Here is a 22,192-nt window from a genome sequence, read left to right as displayed (position 1 = left end):
AAATAAAATATCAAAGAGATCCCTTATTATAGATAGGTGGTCTCTTTGATGCTGCTACAAACAATATCAAAGAGACCTCTTATTAAGATAGGCGATCTCTAATGCTGCTATTGCTACAAAAGACTTGCTGTGGTTTTTTTTAATATTAAAGAGACCTGTTATTTATATAAGAGGTCTCTTTGATGCTGCTATTGCATTTCGCAATTTTTTTGCGCTACTTTTTTTTCATTAAAGAGACCAGTTATATTTAATAACTGGTCTCTTAAGTTATCTCACTTTTTTTCGTATAATTTTTTAATAATTTTTTTTCCCTTTTTATATCTTATATTTGTACAACCAATTTTAATATTTCCCCATAAAGCTTATCAATTAACTAAAAAATCATAAAGTTAATTCAATATAATAATTTTATTGTACCATTTGTTTATAACATGTTATTTGTAGTATTTTCGACTTGTAAAATTGAATTCTTAAGTACTGTATTTGGTTGTGGTATGAATTTTTGTGTCCTATTTTTGGATTGAAATCAATTTGGTGAAATATATATATATATATATATATATATATATATATATATATATATATAGAAATTAATTATGAACAAGACATGGAAAAAAAAAATTTGTACTTTCACAAATGATCAATAATTGATGGTGACACACTATCTCGAAAATCCTGGATCCGCCACTGGCTATACTGTGTCACGGGCTAGGTTGGCCTAGTTTTCTTTGCATTGTTTTATACTCCCTATTAGATTTCGCTTTGCATTCACAATAAACTCGCTCCATTCTCTTTGCGACAGTTTTTTCACTCAATTGCTTAGTTAAATCTAATATATGCTGAGTTTCATCTCTCTTTTATTTGTGAAAAGAAATATTATACAAAGTATACATATGTTTATTTCGTAAATTAATTTGATTTGTTGATGAAGATATGCACAATGCCGTGGAAAATGTTGAAAATTAGTCATATGTCTACATCAGTTGCATTAAGTTTGTTCAATTCAAATACTGCAATGGATCGAAGATATTATCCTTATGGAAGATATTATCAAAAAATTCTGTGAAAAATGGTATTCATATATCTATCAATGCCATGTTTCACTCATAGCGATCGCAATTTTTACATATTCAATCAAAATTATTTTGTGTTTGTTAGTTTTAGCTTATTATGGTACTTCACAAAATTCTTGTATGTTAGACCATGATTTATCCAAATTGACAATTTTCGGCAACGGTCATTGATAAACCAGATGTAGTTTCAATTATTAAGGTAAGAAATGTTACATCGATGGTGTCTAAGTTCACCAATTTCGATGGCTTAGAATTTAGGTTAAAGATGAAAACATAACTTCGCCAATATCAATTGATTTACATTACACAATGCACAAGGTACGATTAAATATGTAATAGTAATACAACCATTGCAACAATGTTACAAAAAGTCTCAAATTTTTTAGGCGTTATATATCACTCATAAATATTTCATAAAAGATGCTTACATATTTAAATTTTACACATTTGCAGAGATAATAATTTATGATAATAATATAATATGCTAAGGCTACAAAATAATCACTTGCAATATGATAATTAAAATAATAACATTATAAAACGAGTTAGTAGATCTTGATCCGAGTTAAGTTGGAAAGTGTATCTTGCAAATTTGTTCAAATTTGAAAGAGAACAAGATGAAGATCTTGAAAACATATTAGAACAAGTATTTAACAATTGAAGGAAGATGAACATTGATGAAATAATCTTTCCAGTTGATGCCAATTGGATCAAAGTTGAAGACATCTTCATTCAATCCATTTTCGCGGGCAGTGATGAACAATTTTTCAGTATTTGCATCGGCGAAACTGTTAATGAAAGCAAAAATTACTCCTAAATTAGATGCATAATCACTCTTGATTAATAATTTAAGCAAAAGTTTCACTTACATGCCCTTGAAGAACAAGTAGGGTTTGTACAAGTCCACCAACTTCATTGCAATTTTCAGCTTTTTGTCAAAGTTGAACAAGGTACGTTGCAAGTCACTACGACCCATCCTAGTAGCAATAATTAATATCTGTAAAATAAATTAAATAAAATTTAGCTAGTGTTAAAATAGAAAAAAAAAAAAGGGTTCTATTATATACGACTTATTTAACTTAATTTAATTCAATGCTAATGTGAAATATGTAGGAGATAAAAAATTTACCATTTGTAGGACAAATTGCCACATGAAGAGGATCATTTCAAATATGAGTATGTTGCTCAACACTAGACCTTTACCAATTTTTACCAAATTGCCTTCGCGGTTGGTCCATGGATTTTTAGTGAAATATTGGAAATGAAATTCATGCAACTCCTTAAATGACACTGGATTTCTGTATGAACTTCCGACTTGGTATACAGTCAAAGAAGGTTGATTTACATGTGCCTTCATTGCCACAATCATCGAGTTCACAAACATATCAGCCGGTATCTGTATGTGACAAGAACATAAATTACGCGACAAAATTAATACTCATCCTCATTCATCTAATACATCTTCATGTATATTTAACTTTTGTTTGTAACACATGTTATTGCATTCATACGATTTAGTAACGAGTGCAGAGATTAAAGAAGACGGACCAGGTCTAAGACAGAGCTTTTGTCCGCGAGGAAAAAACTTAAGCTTCCTTTTCCATATGTTACAGCAACACTATCAATAGTCCTGTCATCATATGATTAAGTTGAAATGAAAACTATTATGATTGATAAAAGCTCTTAGCTTAATTATATTACTCTAGATTTTTGGACCGATAATATTGTTTGATCATGGTATCTATTAGAAGATAATATATACCTGCAACCTTCAACCCAACCAGGAAAGGGTTCTTTCAAAGTGCTGCACACAATTGTAGGCCTCATTATAATCACGGGTAAACCGCCTCTCAATTGCCCTACAAGCATTTCTCCCATCGCCTTTGTAAATACGTACGTGTTTGGCCATCCATAAAATTTTGCCCTATTGGATCAATTATTTTAATTAAATAGTTAGAAAATCGGAAAATTTCTATAGTATCTCTTATATTCCTATAGGTTATATTAAACATGATAGTATTAATATTCAAGTATAATTTAAATTTGGTTTACACCAAGAAGTAATTCATCATACCTTTGAACTCCTAAGTTTTTCATCTTTTGTCTTATAACCTTTTCAGGAAGATCACTGGATTTAAGAGTGCTTAATGTTTGTTCAGCAAGTTTTTTCTCAGATTCGATATCCAACCCAGTTACACCATTCAAAGTCTCACCCATCGCGTATGGGCTTTCAGATATTATTCCCGCCTTCTCTCCACACACGTACGCTAAAAATACAAAATTAAACATTGTCAAGAGATATCAAGAAATTAAGTACTCCTTCCTGCCCTGAAAGAAACAGGCGTGATTTGAACTTACCGGTTGAAACATGGATGAGCAATTGTATTTTAGCACAATTCTTAGCAAAGTTGACGACATGTTTTGGTCCTAGAGTATTCACACCCAATGCAACATCATACCTACACCCATTTAATGCAATAAATGCGATTAGTGTAGTACTTTTTTTCAAAATTATATGCCCTTTTAGGAACATAAATTCATGGACATATAGTCATTTTCATATGCATATTTTTGTTCATGACCATACCTATCTGATGCTTATGATTCAATTATTAGGGATAGTACCCTTGACATGAGATCAGATTCATCTACATTAATTATCTTTTGTGACTCTCTAAACCAAAGTTATTTCCATTCTATTTAATAACCGGTGGTACCAACTGTGCTGATATCTCAGTTGAATCACACATTGTATAACGTACATATTGTTGAGAAATAACTCGTTTCATTAACGAGGAGTAATTTATTCGGCGATAGATTAGCTTTAAAGACCAAGGATGCACTCATTAAAATAGTTTTACATTAAGCACCTTCCAAAGCACAGTATTACATAGCTAATAAATCTATATTTCGAGTAGTTTATACAAAAAAAAAAAAATAATAAAAAATAAAAAAAAAATTAAAAAATGAAGAACCTAGTATTAGTAAATGATAATAACATACCTTTCCTCAAACTTTGTGGTTGCTGCTACGTTAATAACAATATCTATATCTTCATACATTTCCTTCATTTGCTCAGCAGTAAGTCCCAAATTCTCGTACGAAGTATCACCGGCAACTACAGTTATCTTCTCCGACGTGAAAGACTCAAAATTAGATCCCAATTTCTCTCTTAGAACTTTGAACAACTCTTTGCCTAAGATCTGTGTCCATGACAACAACAATAAATTATTTTGTACTATGATAACGTGAATATTACTAAAAAAAAGGTAACCCTTCTAGGCCAAGAATGTGAGCAACGTTACACACTTACAACTCCCAATTTAGTACAATTGTACGTAAATTAGTTTGCTAGTGTTAGGAATAATACCTCATCTTGCAACCGAGCATCGGCTGTTTGAGCATCTCTAGCCCTTACAAGAAGGTATAATTTTTTCACATCTGGTTGAATCCGAAGTATCTTCTCCACGAGAACTGCATTATTAATCATCGTTACAAACGTGTTAATATGAAATCAGCAGAGGGTGTGAAATGTGTAATTATTCATAGATCGATAGAAGCAAGAAATTATATCGTACTCTTAGCAATGAAGCCAGTAGCGCCGGTAACTAAGATGGTTTTGTTGCCTAGAAACTCAATAGTGTTACCAAAATCCATGGTAATATTTCGGAAATTAATTAAGCTAAAACTGTGTTAATTTTGAGTAGCTTGAATTTATTTAGATGAATAAAATGAAAGAAACTGAAATATATGAACGTTTATATAGGAATAACTCAAGTCAATATCAAGGCAGTAACGATGACCAAATTAAGCAACTTGTGGTCCTACGTCATTATATTATAATTAGCAATTCACCAAAACTGAATTAACTGACTTTGCTTCTACTATAATTTTATGTAAACAGTAACATCATTTTATTATTACATGCAATTATAAAACGACACGTTATCAAATAATTGTTTAGTTTACTTATAAGATTGATTTACGAAAATTCATCTATAATTTCATTAAAAATGGCAGCAAAATGTGTGCCAACTATATTGTTGGCCAAAATTATGGGTAAACGTGGTAGTTCTTGACATTTCAACAAGATCTAGTTTATGTGAGAAAATAGTTTTTTAATACATAAAATAAAAGAAATATTAATATGTCAAATAGTTAGTTGTTTATGGTCACCAAGAAGGGTGGATTGGTGCTTTGGTAGATCATATTCTTCATAGTATTGAGCTGAGATTGCTGACTAGTGTTGGGATAATGCCAAATTACATAATAACAAGTGGTTTGTTTGCTTAGCATATCTTTTTTCTTATACATGTCTAATTTATCTAAGTTTAAATAATCAAAATGATGATGTGTTTGAACTTGGATCAATGTATGCACACACGTTTGGGTCTTTTCACATTAAGAAAAATGATCTTATCGAATTGTTTCATTTTAGTTTGAATTAGCCAACCAATCAGCTGACGAGTAGTTCATTTTTTGGGTACTATGGTTTTCTTGCATTACTTGTCGAGGAAGATACACTCTCCCTTGTACATACCATCCTTGTACACATAAGCTAATCTAATTGCACTATTATCTTCTTTTAATTTGTATCCTATGCCAAGTCCAAATCCTCAGTCAATAACATAACTTCTTTATGGAGGTAAAAACCTGATTAAATCAAGATGAATTTAAATGCGATCAAATTACAAGATATACAATAATAGCTAAAATTCTCCTTTACTTTGGGGGTAGGGGAGATGGAGAATAAGGGGTAAGTTTCCAGATAAATATCTTAAAAAAAAGTTGATCAATATATGTAGACGAATTTTGAACTTTAAAATTGTCATTGTCTCAAAGAAGTTACACCAATCATTGTAATTTTCACATGCACAAATACAACATAAAAAAGATTGAGTTAAACATTATATAAATTTTTATCCAATATTTTGCCTAAGATGCGCGCAACATTATACAAGTATAAATTAATTATATTCATAACGTATATAATAACTTTGAGCAAAAATAATGCGATAGATCCTAGATATATACGAAAGAGTGTTGCACTTTCTAATACATTTATGTAGACATACATATATAAGTGGTCTCGCAGGTATGGTGGTTTACTAGTTTTTGTCTTTTTTTATTAATTTATACAGCAACTTGACCTGGATAATGTCCTTCATTCACACAAACAGTTGACCTATCTAGGCATACTATAAAAGAATTGAAATTGTTATACGATAATTCTTTATTATTTTATGTTGAATACAATATATGAATAAATTTCATTTAATAGATTGACTAAAATTCTACGTGTATCGTGTAGTTGATAAGCTGGGAGTAATAATTTCGGGAGTAATAATTCTTCAATTCGAGGATTGTCGGTCATGTACTTCCATACTTCCACTTGATACACAACAAATTTGGTGTGCTACGTTATCGGTTCTCAAATAAAAGTCTCAATTCATTTTTATTTTCTACATGCGTTTTTAAGAGGGTGAATGAACATTATGATAGCAGGATTTGGTTGAGTGAATGTGAACATTAAAAGAAGGTAATACAGTTTGGATGATTAAAATTAAATAAAAAGAATAAGATAAGATGATGAGGGTTGGTTAATTAATAATAAGAATATGAAAATCAAAATATTAGGGTTTAATTTGAATGATTAAATGTAAAAAAATAACAAGATATCAGGGTTTGATTACTTAAAACTGAATATAGAATAAAATAGTATAAATATAGTTAAAATGAGACTTCTGTTTAAATACAATATTTTGGGTTAAATGGGACTTTTATCTGGGAGGAAACGGGGTGTAGAATTTTAGGAGATAAGTTAATGTTTAGTATTAAGATGTTATTTTGATTTATCAATTGGTTGTTGTTGCAGTTTTAATAGGGGTTGTACTTGATCAAAGAGGACAGTGTGTTCAATCCTCTGTAGCAACAATTGAGAGGGGATTGGAATCGAACCATCTAGAACTGAATTGCGAATTCGAATTAACCCAAAGGATGGACTGAGTAGGGACACACAAAAAAATGTTATTTTGATTTGAAGTTAATATAATATATATACCAAATTTTTTTACGGTATGCAACCTACAGATTAACTATTTCTAGAACTGTCATTCGGGTATTCAAGTCGGGTTTGGGTTGGGTCAAATCAGGTCTCGGGTCAAATCAGGTCTCGGGTCAAATTAGGTTCAGGTTATGTCAAGTCAGCCTAACCTCCAAATCAGGTTCATGTTCGAGTCAGGCCAATTTTGGTTCAAGTTATTTCAGGTCATTCACTCTTTTGGGTGTAGGTAGGATTCGATTTGAGTCAAATTCAGGTCGAGTTCAATTTCAGGTTCGGGTTGTGTTGAGTCGAGTTTGGGCGGGATCAATCTCGAGTTTGGGTTAGGGTTGGGTCAGATAATTATATATCATGTTAGATAATCTTAAATTTGGATCATTCTTGGGTTTGGTGCAAGTTCAAGTCGAATAAATATCGATGCTGTTTCGGGGTTTTTTTGATGTCATGCGGGAGAGTTACAATTCCAGGACTAGTATCCTTGCGCCTGTACCTGCAAAACAACGGACACTCCGGGTGGTGGGAGCTCCGTCTCCGACGATCAAGTTAGTACTTGTATGTGGAGTAAAAAAGGTGCGGAAAGTAAAGGGTGATCTGGTTCCTCTTGGGGAGGAGTGATCAGGGAGTGCAATTAATTGCTAAGTCAGGTCTAGCAATCAGAAAGCACGTGTGTTTAGGCTTCTCTAGGTGAGAGTAATTAATTCTGAATCCCCTTTACCGAGGATTAACGAATGTATTTATAGTCTTGGGAAGCGTGCCCAATACTAGGTTTAGGTCAACCTAGGGCTGATTGGGCCTTTCTCGGAAACTGGGCCTTGGTGGCCGTTCTCCTGGTGGGCAGACAGCAGGCCACGTGACGTGGCGCGATTGGTCCATGCTGGACTGATTGTTGCTTGACACGTGTCAGGTCCTTGTTGGTCCATGTGACAGACACATGGCAGCACCTGATTGGTCCACGTGGCAGACTGTGATTGGGCGGGGAAAATCCCCTAATCATTTGCCCCTCACAGGTGGCACGTGACTGGTCACATGTCACCTGTGACATGTGTCGGCCTGCAACAGGCGACGGCCTGCTACAGGTGTCGGCCTGTGATAGGCCGAGAGTTTTTCCCGCCTTATTTCCAATTTGGAAGTGACCCTTCACATTCTCATTTTAACCTATATAAGGGCCTTGACCGAAAGTCTTGTTCACACTTTTTGCAGACTTTCTGAAAGAGAACTCTCAGACCCTTGATCTTGAGCTCTGGTACTTTGGATAATTTTTAACCCGCCGACTACTTTTGACAAGCCGACTGTTTTTTCGGACGACCGCTTTTTCTACTTCCTTCAGCAATTCTCAAGACTCAGCTAACTGTCTGTTCTCTTGTGTTTTCTTTTCTTTTTCTGTGAAATATGGTACCTCGAAAGCACCCGGCACGACCTAGGTTAGTGATCAGTCGGTCACCGGGGACGGCTGAATCAAGGACTAGGAGTGCCGCCTGCCCCTTTCTGGACCACACTTCGCCCTTTATACAAAGTTCGACTGTCTCTGTGTCTGTGCAGGACACTATGGCCCGGATTAATAGGACGGCCAGATCCGACAGCTCAGACGGCTCTTCCTTCTATGTGCCAGTGAGTAAGCTATCAGACTGGCCACCTGATGCCGCTGGTACCCCAGGTGACTCAGTCACAGAGGGCTCTGAGGAGGGGGTTAAGGTGGCCCCTTCTAATGTTGTTGTTGACTTAGTTGGTCAGCAGTCGGCCCCTTCTGAAGAAGAGGGGTCGGCCCCCTCAGGGAGAGGGGAGTCAGACTCTTCTGACAGTGAGTCTGAATCCAGCTCTTCAAGCCGTCTTTCTCCAAGTTCAGAAGAAAGACATTCTTGCTTACATGAGGCGAGATTATCTCATACAGTTGAAAAAGGGGTCGACTGGTCAGAACCCTCCGCCTCCCATAGGGAGTTGAACACCCCTTATTACTGTCACGTCCCAAAAGCTCGAATAAAGGCCATGAAGGAGCGAATATAGACTTTTCTAACGGACCATGTGATGGGTCCGGATTTTAATTTATTTGTGCTGGATGCTGAAGATGCATTCGTCTGGCCCGCGGGATCTAGTTACGGGGACGCCTGTTTTGGCTGCTATGAGGCGGCCATTAAGGCTGGACTCCGATTTCCCCTGCATCCGGCAGTTCAACAAATCCTCGATGGGTACGAGGTGGGGCTTTGGCAGTTAGCTCCTAATTCTTAGTTCAACATCCTTGGCTATGTAGCCGTATGTGAAATGCATGGGATGGACCCCAATTTCGAGGCGTTCACCTATATGAATTATTTAAGCCGGACCCCCAAAGCAAGCGGTACCGGCTGGTACCAAATAACAAGCCACAAGGGCTACTTGATAACTAGGGGGAAGGAAAATAAGTGGAAAGATTAAAGAAACACTTTCTTCCTCGTCTCTAGTCCCAATAAGCTTCTGAACAAGCGATACAACAGGTGGAATAAGGATCCGCCTCTTCTTGCAGGCGGCCCTAGCATGCCGCCTGTTCCTCGTCAAGCAAAGGAAGAGATCCTTGACCGAGGACTCTTCAAAGTAGAGATTAGGGCCAACTCTACTACCGGGTTACGGGAGCAGGTGCCTTTGAACTGCGTCCCCAAATTTAAATGGCTTTATGATGAGTATTTTTTGGCCGCCTGTGGCCTAAGCAGTCGGGCCCCCAGAGGTAGCCTGCTTCCATATGCATCTTTTGATTTATTTTAAGTTTTTCTAACCCCTTTGCTGTGCATATTTGCAGCCGAAGCTATGGACCACATTTCCGCATCCAAGAAGGCGGCCGCCCTTCTACGGACCTCCATTATGAGCCTCAAGTGGCCATCATCTGATTCTTCTGCCAAGGAGACGCCCAAGGTGAGTTCTGATCTTTCAAGTTTTTCCTTGAAATTCTCTTTTTCCCAATATTAACTTTCTGCATTTTTGCAGGTGGGCTCGTCCAAACCCTCTTCCTCCCAGCAGCCGGACTCAAGGGTTCGGAAACAGATAGGTGGAAGTACGCCTGGTTCTGCCAGGAAGCAGGCGGCTGAAAAACAGTCGCGCACCCCACTAAGTGGGGGAAAACAAGCGCATGTCCCAAGGGACAGCCGACCTCCAAGAGGTATAACCAGCTCCCTCGACCCTTATTTAATTTCTTTCTCCAAAACTTTCCTTTTATTTTAACTTTTTGTTTCTAAATACAGGCGGCCATCAAGAACCAGACTTGGTCCACATGGCCAAGTCTATGGTGACAGCCATCCCTCTAGAGGAGAGGGATGCGGTCAGGGGAGTCGGCACCCTTGACCTTGATAGAATCATGGGTCTCCTTTCTGAGGTAGACTTAGCATTTTAGAAATGTTGAGTGACTTTGCCTGCCGCCTACTTTTTGCATATTTGACGCCTGTTGTTCTTTTTTCAGACCATGCTTCGTGTACACGGCCTCCGTAGGCCGATTAATGCCAAAAACAAAGAGGTAAAAGCTGCCAAAGCCATGGCCGCCTCTGACTTTGACAGGGCAATGTTTCAAATTGCCCAAAATAAACTTTTGACAACTGATATTCTTTATTATCAGGCGGCTGCCACTTCGGAGATCAAAGAAGAGTTGGAGGCGGCCAAAAAACAGAACCAAGAGTTGGAGAAGACGGTCAAAAGCCTCCGGGACGAGTTATAGCCACTTAAGAATATCGCCCATAAAGCTGAAGGTCTCCAGAAGGCTTTGGACAAGGTCAAGGAGCGCTTAGAGAAGCAGGAGGCGCATATCACTGAAGAGCTTAAGGCCAAGGCTGAGACCGAGAAGCTGGCTTTACACTACTAGAAAACAGTCAATCAACGACGGAAAAAATCCTTCAAAAAACCCTGAAATTCCGTCGGAAATGCCCATTTCCGACGGAATTCCGTCGGAAAGCGTTGTCGGAAGACTCTTTGTAGGTATTTTGCGATATTCCGTCGGAAAGGTCGATTCCGACGGAATTTCCGACAGATTTTGTTCTGTCGGCGCTTTTGTTGACTTTCAGTGTAAATCCGTCGCAAGGTTCCTCGGAGTGGGGTATTTTCCGACGGAAAATTCCGTCGGTGGGGTAGATGTTCCGTCGGAGGCAGTATTTTCCGACGGAATATTCCGTCGAAAAATAAATAAAAAAAATAAAAAAAAGCCCCACCCCACCCCCACCACCACCCCACCCCCTTCTCCCCTACCCTCAACCTCAGACCACCACCCACAATACCCCCACTACAAGTCCACCCCCTACCCCCTTACCCTTACCCAGCCCCACCACCACCAGCCCACCCCAGCCCAACACCAGCCCCCTACCCTCCTAACTTACCCAGATCCCCACCCCCCACCCACACCCAAACCACCCCTCCTGTCCAGACCACCCACACCTAGCCCCACCCTCACGCACACCCACCCATACCCAGCCCCACCCTTACGCACACCCACCCACACGCAGCCCCACCCTCACGCACTCCCTGCCAGCCCCAACACTCCCACCACTACAACCGTTCACCAAAAAAAAAATCAAAAACAAAATATGCAGTAAACCCGTAGAAAATCGAAAAAAATACGAAATTTAAAGCCAAAAAATCAAAAAATACAACACAAACCAGTAGATTTGCTAATTTCATTAGAATTTCATAAAAAAATTAAAAAAACGATAATTATACATTAATAATTAGAGGAAATATAATTAACATTACAAATACATAAAAAAAACTAAGTAGATCTACAATCTAACATAAATTAAAACTAGATCTGCAAATTAAATGCCTTGAGAGTGGATGACGATGGTTGTAACGCCGATGTTGTTGGTTGACGGTGGTTGACAGTTGTTGGTTGAGTCGTTGTTGTTGGTTGAAGACTTGAAGCCAACCGGAAAATGAAAAACAAAAATGAAAAATACAAAGAAAGAAATGAGGAAAGAGAAGAGAGAGAAAGAGGAGAGGAGAAAGAGAAATCAGGAAAGGAGGAAAGAGGAAGGAGGAAAGAGAAAGGAGGAAAGGAGGAGGAAAGAGAAATGAGGAGAGGCGCACTAGAGGGAGAAAGGAGGAGGAAAGAGAAATGAGGAAATATAAAGAAGGAGAGGCGCACTAGAGGAAAAATCCGGATTTTAGGGTTTTTTTGTTTTTTTTTTTTTAAATTATAAATGTTTGGTTTTTTTTTTAATTAATCAAAACTTCCGACGGAATTATTTCCCCCGGAAATCACAGGTTCCGACGGATATTTCCGTCGGAACCTGTGATTTCCGAGGGAAATAATTCCGTCGGAACCCACTCCGAGGGAATATTCCGTCGTAACACAAATATTCCGAGGGAAGACCAATCCGTCGGAACAATTTCGACGGAATATTCCGTCGGTAGGGAACCTTTCCGTCGAATTATTCCTACAAAGTCAATTTCCCTCGGAAATTTTGAATTTTCCGAGGGAATTAAATTCCGTCGGAAGCTATCCCTCGGAAATAAGCCTATTTCTAGTAGTGTTTAGCTCAGACCATGATGGAGGACTCAGCCAGCATAATGAAGATGACCTGGTCGACCATCTTCCTAAAATCTGACTATGCCCAATGGGATTCCAATGTCACCGTCTGCACTGAAGAGTGCAATAGAAGAATCATGCAGCAGGCGGCTGACGAGGATGAAAGAGGGGAGGAGGCGGCCAGCTCCAGCTCAGAGGAAGAGGAGGAGGAGATGGTAGACCAGCCAACGGAGGCGGATGCTCCTAAGGATCCTGCCCCTGAAAATGAGCCAAACAAAGAAGATGCCTTGAAGGATCCGACGCCCATAATTGAGCTCGATCAGATGGAAGTTGACACCGAAGCCCCTCCTAATGTTTAAAGCTTTTATTTTTCAAACTTTTCTCCGGCCTGTGCACCGTTTATTCTTGTATCAAATTTACCCGGCCAGGGGGTCGGGGTTTATGACTATTTTTCCGGTCTTTATGGCCGGCTGTTAATACTAATTTGGCGAATGTTCGGTCGTCTTTGATCAATTATTCTCCATCTTGTTTATGCTTATTTTTGTCAAGTATAGAGGATCCTTGATATCCGCTTGAATGCCATACCAACTATATTAGCTTTATTTGTTTGTCTTGAAATGATAAAATTCTGATGAAATTTTTGCGAGGTATAGTAGGCTAGGATGGAGGTTTATCAGGTGCCGACTACTCATGGTGCTGACTGCTTATGCCCCTAGGAGATTGATTGTCTTTGTTCCAAAATTGGCAACCAGTCGGCCACGAACCCAGTCGGACCCTAACGCACTTTTTAGCAAATACATTAGGTCTTCTAATCTTTGCTTTGTAAATTAATATTTATGGGCCGCCTTATTAGTCGTAGTGGCTTGGTGCTGACTAGTTCAACTATATTAGGCTTTCCTTAACTTAGAATTGATTCTTTGTTTGGGCGTTACCCAGGTGGTTGGACGCCTGACTTATCGAGCCGCCTGTTTGAATTAATTGTGTCTATGGATATAGCCACATGTAATTCTAGTTTTTGATCAAGTAGGAAGTGTTCTAGGGCCCCTGTTTGCCAAAAAACAGTCGACTCTCGAACTTTTTGGTTCCATACCTGGGGGAACAATTGGTTACCCACGCGGGTTTACCAGACGCCGCCACTTTTGTTTGTGTAGTAGAGTAACCAGGCGGCGGAGGCCGGATGGTCCCCTTGATTCGCCAAGTTTTGCTTGGCTATTTACTTAAAGGGTGTTCACTTAGTAGGAGTAGGAGTTTGAGAGTTCCTGTTTGCCAAAAAACAGTCGGACTCGTCATACTTTTTTAGATTCCATACTAAGTATGAGAGGGTGACTATGAGTTAACCTTGGGGTTACTCAATCGCCGTTTCTCCTACTTAAGTAGTAGAGGTACCAAAAGGCGGAGGCCGGCTGATCCCCTAGATTTGCCAATTTTTGTTGGCTATTAACTCAAAAGGTACCCCCTGTACTTATCCCAAGTAATACAAGCGGTCATCCGACTCGAATGTCAACTGCTAGCACTTTCTTGTTAGTGTTAGAGTTATCCTTGTCTAAAAATGGCTACGTGGTTGTCCTTGGGGATAGTCGTTTAGGCGCCGCGTACTTAGTTTATAGAGCATTATTCCACCCAAAAGGGAGCTGCTATCTGCGACGAATCTCATCCGGAGGGATGTCATCGGACGCCTGCTATGATGTTGGGACAGGTCGTATTAGATTATTTTTAAGAGAGGATTAGCCAGCCTGGCGCTTGGGCTGATCATCGACCATTGGCCTAGTTTGGTTCATGGTGAACGCAGATACTAAGTTACCTTAGCCTTGGGAGTCTAGGAGAGTAGCCGTCTGTTTTTGGTTCAGGCGGCATGCCCTTCTAAAAAGATACATATTGGAGAGTAGCCGACTGCAAATGTACAGGCGGCATGCCCTTCTAAAAAGATACATATTGGAGAGTAGCCGACTGCAAATGTACAGGCGGCATGCCCCTCTAATGATTACAAAATATTGGAAACTGTAAGTTTTATTAATAACTCTTGCACAATTACATCATTCAGAAGTAATACTTTTTCAAATTGTCTACATACCATGTTTTAGGTAGGGGTTGGCCGTCTGGTGTTTCCAGACGGTAGATGCCGTCCCTAACCTCTTCATAGATTCGGTAGGGTCCCTCCCAGTTGGGAGTTAATTTTCTTAACTCATTGGCCCTACCGACTGCTTCCATCTTCCGTAGTACAAAGTCTCCCACTTTGAGTGGACGCCTTTGTACCCTTTTGTTATATTCCCTTGTCATTCTCAGGCGGTAGACTTCATGGCGTAGGGCTGCATTGCCCCTACGTTGTGAGAGTGAATCCAATGCCAGGCGCATGGACTCCCAATTTGCTTCTTCGTCATAAAACATTATACGAAGAGTCGGCTCGTAGTGTTCAATTGGTAGAACAGCTTCTGCCCCATAAGTTAGGAGGAATGGAGTTTCTCCAGTCGCCCCTTTTTCAGTCGTCCTGATGGCCCAGAGAACATGCGGTAGTTCATCTGCCCATAGGCCGCCTGCTTTTTCAATCTTCTTTTTGATACCGTCTGAGATGATTTTATTAAAAGCTTCCAATTGGCCGTTTTCTTGTGGTCGGCCGACTGATGCAAAGCAGTGAGAGATACCTTGGTCTCCTAGCTAGCTTTTGAGAACAGGTGTCTCAAACTGGGGACCGTTATCAAAAACCATAGACATGGGTACCCCAAATCGAGTGATGACATTTTTCCATATGAAGGAGATCACGTCTTTAGTCTTGATACCCTTAACTGCCTCTGCCTCCACCCACTTGGTGAAGTAGTCGACTGCAACCAGTATGTACCTCTTGCCTCCTGTTGCAGGCGTATATGGACCTAGGATATCCATGCCCCACTTAGCGAATGGTATAGGACTATGGATGGTCGTGAGGTTTGTGGCCGGACGATGGATTAACTTGTCGAACCTTTGGCACTTGTCATATTTTTTAACCATTTCCATGGCGTCAGCTTCCAAGGTAGGCCAGAAGTAACCTTGATGCCTTGCTCTTTGAGCAAGCGACCTGCCGCCTACATGAGAAGCGCAGTACCCCGAGTGTAGATCTTCTAAGACCTCTTGTCCTTTTTCTAGGGTAACACATTTCAGGAGGGGCTGAAGATACCCTTTCTTGAAGATTTCCCCCTTACATATCTCAAAGTTGGACGCTTTCTTTTCCAGTGGGGTCACTTGGGAGTGATCACTCGGCAAGGTGCCGGTTGTTAAATAGGCTCGGATGTCATCCATCCAAGTTGAGCTCCTATCAAGGATTCTAATGGGTTCTTCCTCAACGCTTCGTTTCTCCATAACTTCCTAGAATACGGTCCTTGGAGTGTCACAGGAGGCCGAGGATGCTAGTTTAGAGAGGGCGTCTGCCTGGTTATTCTCGGACCTGGGGACTTGAGTTAGATGAAATTCCTCAAGTGACCCAACCGCCTGTCTTACCGCCTGAAAATATTTAATCATGGCTGGATGGGTGGCTTCATATTAACCATTGTATTGGCTTACTATCAACTGTGAGTCTGAACAGGCGGCTATCTTCCTTGCCCCGACCGCCTTGCACATGCGGATTCCAGCCAGTAGAGCTTCATACTCTGCCTCGTTGTTCGAGGCTTGGAAGTTGAATCGTAGTGCATACTCATACCTGTCACCTTCGGTCGGCTGACATATGACGCCTGCACCACATCCATTCATAGTGGAGCTCCCGTCTACATAGACCTTCCAGACTTGGTCTAAAATTTTTGAATCCGAGGGCTGAGTCATTTCTACTATGAAGTCGGAAAATGCTTGCCCTTTCACTACTTTTCAAGGCTCTGTATTTCTATCACCCATTTGATCATTCGGCCGGACGACTCCATGGTTGTCAGGGGCCGCTTGATTGGCTGGTTGGTGTAACCACGACTGGATGCGCCAAAAAATAGGGCTTCAACTTTCTAACTGCCATGAAGAGGGCAAGGCCAAAATTTTCAACCAGAGGGTATCTTAACTCGGCATTCTTTAAGACGTGACTGACAAAATAGACCGGGAGCTGGCAGCCGTCCCTCTCAGCAAGGAGGACGTCACTTAGAGCATGGTAATACACTGCTAGATACATATAGAGCACTTCTTTAGGCAAAGGGCTGACCAGCCTTGGTAAGGAGTGCAAGTGTTCTTTCAGCTTTTGGAAGGCCGCCTCATCATCCGACCCCCATTCAAACATACCTTTCTTTTTAAGTGCCTGAAAGAAGTAAAGGCACTTGTCGCCTGCCCGGCTAAGAAATCTTCCTAGGGCCGCCAAACAACCTGTTAATTTCTGGACCTCTCGGACAGTGCGGGGCGACTGCATGTCTATGACCGCCTGTACCTTCTCGGGGTTAGCCTCTATACCCCTTTGATTGATAAGAAATCCGAGAATCTTCCCAGACTCAACTCCAAAAACACACTTCTTGGGATTGAGCATGACATAGTGCCGCCTGAGTGTGGTGAATGTTTCTTGGAGGTCGGCCAAATGGTCCGTCTGGAGTTTGGATTTCACAATCATATCATCTATGTATGCCTCCACATTCCTGCCAATTTGGTCAAATAAGACGGTGTTTATCATTCTCTGAAAGGTTGCCGGGGCGTTCTTCAAACCAAACGGCTTGACCGTGTAATAATAGAGGCCCTGATCTGTGACAAAGGCCGTCTTCTCTTGGTCCTTCTTCCACAAGGGAATCTGATGAAAACTAGAGTAAGCATCCATGAAACTCATCAAGGCATGGCCGGCTGTAGAGTCGACTAGACTGTCGATCTAGGACAATGGATAGCTGTCTTTGGGGCATGCCTTGTTTAAGTCCGTGTAGTCCACACACATGCGCCAGGTACCATTTGCCTTTTTTTACCAAGACAACATTGGCAACCCAGTCAGGGAAATAACATTGCCGAATGAACCCAGCATTAAGTAACTTTTTAACCTCGGGAGCAGCCGCCTGACTTCTTTCTTCGCCATGGTTCCTTTTCTTTTGTCTGACCGGCTTCTTTTTAAGATCCACAACCAGCTTATGTACTGCCAGGTCTGGACTTATACCTGGCATCTCATGTACTTCAAATGCAAAGATATCCTTGAATTCCTTCAGGAGTTGGTGAAAATCATCCCCAAGATCATCACCTTAACAGTTCGGTCAGGACGTGAGTCGTCCAAGGTGACGTCCACATGCTCACCAGCCGGCTGAGGACGGAACTCGTCTGACCGCTCCTCAGCCAGTGATTGCTATTGCTTTTCTTTTCTCTCGGCCTCTAGATGGGTGGCCTTTCTTTTCTTGCCGGCTGCTATTGGGGCAGGCTCGGCTCCCTTGACTTGCTCAAGGTCAGTATTCTCTCCACTAGGGCCAGATGCTACCACGGTGGGCTTGATATCGGAGAGATAACATTCTCTGGCCATCTTCTAGTCTCCCCTTAAGGAGCCGACTGTTCCATCATCTCTCTCAAACTTGAGGAGCATGAGAAACGGAATGATAACAACTTTTGAATTGTTCAGGGTGGGTCACCCTAAGATCATGTTGTAGGCCGAAAGTTCTTCGACCACCAAAAATCGGACCACCATGTGGCGGCCCTCTCCTTTCTCACCCAGGCGGACAGGTAAATCCACTCGTCCAACTGGGTGGACTCCTCCTCCTCCGAATCCTACTAAAGGATGGGAGACAGGGTGCATGCTCTCAGTCTTGTACTTGAGCTTGGTCAAGCATCAATAACTGATGAGGTCAGATGAGCTTCCAATATCAATAAGAATTCGACCAACTCTTTGGTTGGCCACCTTGCATTCAATTACAATCGGGTCGTCATGTGGCCCCCTAACATTTCCCAAGTCTTCCTCAGTGATTACAACCTCAGGAAATGAATTCTTGGAGATCCGTCTTTGCTCGACAGAGTTAACATCCAGACGCCTGATGTTATCTTTGTTGGCCCGGATAGTAGGGACACCTTCTGCGAAGCCGCCTGCTATGGTATAAATGGGCGTTTCGTCAGTGTCAGAGCTGTCGGCTGACTGTTGCTTCCTTTTGGCCGCCTGTTTTTGTTTGGGGGGTGGATTCCCCTTGGACTTCTTGACATATGAGTCGAGATCTCCTTTGTCTGCCAGGCGGTCCAGAAGGCGCTTGAGGCTTATACATTCATTGGTTTCATGGCCAATGTCCTCATGATAGTGACAATATTTACTTTGGTTCCAATTGCTGACAGAACCCTTCATGGCGGCCGGCTTCTCAATAGAGAGTCGGTCTTTTATTTTATTGAGGATGGCATGGCTATCCTTGTTAAACTCATACTTGGGGGAGTATGGTTTAAATTCCTTCTTCTTCTTTTGGGGCGACTGTTCAGAGGAGTCAACTGCCCAGACTTCTTTTCTCTTTTTCTCTTCTTTATTGGCCGACTGCTTTGGCCGGCTTTCTCTTTTGTCGAACTTTTTGTGGTCCGACTGTTTTCCAACATTACAGAGGTCAGTAGGCGTCCGCCTCCATCATTGGTTCTTAGAGAGTGGTCACCCTCTTTCTGACGAGGTCGAATTTGAAATTCGACCCGTCCTTCAAACCTTTGAAAAAGTCTGTATAGGCTACTTCATCAGGTAGTCCTTGTATCTGAATTCTCATCAGATTGAAACTTTTGATGTAAGAGCGCAGTCCCTCCTTTTCTCCCAGTTGTATGGCCCCCAGATCAAGGGTGGTCTTCTTAGCAGGAATGTTCATTGCGAAGTTTGATGTGAATAAGTAGGCGAGGGTCTTGAAATTGTAAATACACCCGGCCGGCAAGTTGCCAAACCATTGCTTGGCGACTCCCTTCAGTTTGGCCGGGAAACATTTGCACCATGTGGCGTCATCCAACCCTTGGAGGTACATAAGGTTGGTGTATGCCATCATGTGATCTTCTAAGTTGGTAGTGCCATCATATGCCCCTACCAACACATTTTTTACTTTAGCCGGTTGGGCGGCCTGTATTATTTCCTTAGTGAAGGCGGATGGCTGTTCTCCAAGTTTGAGCAACCTAAGTTGCCAGTCCAAAGGCTGGACATTCCTTGCCGCCTGTCCTCCAAAAAGAGTAGGTTGCATGACATATTGGGACTGCGGGACGTATGGTTGAGGAGGCACATACGGGGCCGCCTGATGCTTATAGGAAGCAGAACGAGAGGAGGCGCCGGGCGTCTGGCTCTCATAATTTGATTTTGAATACCTCAGGGAGGTATTATGTAGGCTGTCTTGAAAATCAGACGTAGAGGCCGACTCCGAAAGTCGGTCATTCTTCTTCTACTCAAGCAACATTCGAGCATCAGAGTATGTTCTTTTTTACTCGTCCGGCTGAACATGACAGATGGGCTTTCTCTTCCCTGGTGAGGGAAAGTGGTACTTAGTTAGGTCGATCACTGGTTCCTCCCTCGCCCTAGGCTTAGGGTAAGGAGTCGCCTCCCGATCCTTTACAAGCCTCTTCTTCCCAGATTGGGAGGGTCTTCTGGCCGACTGTTCCTTTAGTGGAATAGGCATCCTCTTGTTGATAAGCTCCTGGATCTCCCCTTTGAAACTATTCATGAAGGTCATGAGTTTGCTTCTGGTGATAGGGGCAGATCCCTCGGCCGCCTGTTGATGATCAAGCGGCCGGCTGGCTAGTTTACTAGATCCATTCAGGCAGTCCTCCCGTTCCTTCCTTTCGGTGGGACGGGTGCATCGAGCTCTTAAGGTCCCGTCAGAGGCCGTATGAGTCTCGACTTCAATCTCATTGTCAGTGTCCTGGTCCGTCTGAACCAGGTGGTCGTCTAAGGGACGCTTGTCACTTAGAATCGGTATAGACTGTGATTCCATCTCGAAAGTACACTCCCCACAGACGGCGCCAAATGTTTCGGGGTTTTTTTGATGTCCTGCGGGAGAGTTACAATTTTGGGACTAGTATCCTTGCGCCTGTACCTGCAAAACAACGGAGACTCCGGGTGGTGGGAGCTCCGCCTCCGAGGATTAAGTTAGTACTTGTATGTGGAGTAAAAAAGGTGCGGAAAGTAAAGGGTGATCTGTTTCCTCTTGGGGAGGAGTGATCAGGGAGTGCAATTACTTGCTAAGTCAGGTCTAGCAATCAGAAAGCACGTGTGTTTAGGCTTCTCTAGGTGAGAGTAATTAATTCTGAATCCCCTTTACTGAGGATTAATAAATGTATTGATAGTCTTGGGAAGCGTGCCTAATACTAGGTTTAGGTCAACCTAGGGCTGATTGGGCCTTTCTCGGAAATGGGGCCTTGGTGGTTGTTCTCCTAGTGGGCAGACAGTAGGCCACGTGACGTGGCGCGATTGGTCCATGCTGGACTGATTGCTGCTTGACACGTGTCAGGTCCTTGTTGGTCCATGTGGCGGACACATGGCACGACCTGATTGGTCCACGTGGCAGACTGTGATTGGGCGGGGAAAATCCCCTAATCAGATGCGGTTAAGTTGAACCTATATAATTACGCCTTCTATAATTTGATCAAGCATTATGTAGATCTTATTAAACCTATATACGAAGTAATAAATATAGACCAAAGGGTATATAATCGAACAAACTGTACCAATATGTTGTTAATTAAGCCAACATCTTGGTATATGATTTGAAAAAATGGTACAATTCTATGTATTTTATCATCGTAAACAAATTAAACTTAAAATTTATATAGGTTAAACTTATTTCGGGTTATTGGGTAATAGCAGGTCCATTGATATCTAGTTTCTTGTTAATTTTAATTTAGCTCTAATTAATGGCATGTGGGGTTAACAATGATGAGACAAATAAAGTCTAGTTATGGGTCACCATGACTCAGGTCAATAACAGGTTGTGTTGGTTTAAAATGGTTTTCGGGTTCTAATTAGATCATATACTAGTTCGTATTGTTGTCGTGTCCGATTAAATCGTTTTGACGGTTACAATCAGGTCGGGTGCAGCTTCGGATTCAGGTCATAAAGTATTGGATTAAATCGGTTGTCGGTTAACAACTAGTAAGTTTATGTCGGGTTATAGGTCACTAGTTTCACCTCATTGTTCAAGTACAGGTCAGGTTCAGATCATTGCCGGTTTAGGTCGAGTTTTCGAGTCGGGTTAGTTTTTGACATCTCTAACTATAACTATAAATGTATTTTTTTAGATTGATATGAGTGTTTCTAGATATGCATGACATAATTATTGGAAAAATTGCCTGGAATAATCCGACCTTTGTTTCATCTGCCCAAAATAATCCCACATTTCGATTATTTTTTAATGATTTGACCTTTAATATCAATCCTCTTGAAATGGGTTCAAGTGACTGATAACTGATTCAATAGGTAATTTTTTTTTTGTTATAAAGTACACGTGTCACCACGTGATTTATCTAAAATTTAAAATTAAAAAACAATTGAATTTAAAAAATAAAAAAGAAAGAAAAGAAACCTGCAGCCCCCCAGCCCCAGCCACCCGTCCCCCAGCCTTAGCCACCCATCCCTTAGCCCCAGCCAAACTTTTCCTCCAAACTCCTCATTGCCTTTACCCTCCTTCGTCCTTTCGCTGAGGGCGGCGAACCCTAAATCTCTCTTTCTCTCTTCCACCACCTCCAATGGCGGCGACATCC

At 41.3% G+C, this 22,192-nt stretch overlaps 1 protein-coding gene across 1 annotated transcript; it reads right to left on the bottom strand.

Annotated features, from left to right (window-relative positions):
• Nucleotides 1–1,441: 1,441 nt before the first annotated feature.
• On the bottom strand, nucleotides 1,442–4,799 carry LOC110696622 (alcohol-forming fatty acyl-CoA reductase-like). Its single transcript, XM_021873963.1, has 10 exons — nucleotides 4,652–4,799; nucleotides 4,444–4,547; nucleotides 4,077–4,276; nucleotides 3,432–3,532; nucleotides 3,148–3,340; nucleotides 2,836–2,997; nucleotides 2,622–2,703; nucleotides 2,203–2,469; nucleotides 1,943–2,070; nucleotides 1,442–1,861 (listed from the first exon to the last, which is right to left on the bottom strand). The coding sequence occupies exons 1-10, from the start codon at nucleotides 4,728–4,730 to the stop codon at nucleotides 1,711–1,713; spliced, it is 1,467 nt and encodes a 488-aa protein (XP_021729655.1). The 5' UTR covers nucleotides 4,731–4,799; the 3' UTR covers nucleotides 1,442–1,710.
• Between the last annotated feature and the right edge of the window lie 17,393 nt (nucleotides 4,800–22,192).

Source organism: Chenopodium quinoa, unplaced genomic scaffold (assembly GCF_001683475.1).
Source record: "Chenopodium quinoa cultivar QQ74 unplaced genomic scaffold, ASM168347v1, whole genome shotgun sequence".
Classification (NCBI taxonomy): Eukaryota; Viridiplantae; Streptophyta; class Magnoliopsida; order Caryophyllales; family Amaranthaceae; genus Chenopodium; species Chenopodium quinoa.
Note: the sequence above shows the minus strand (reverse complement) of the source record. Positions and strands in the feature narration are given on the sequence as shown.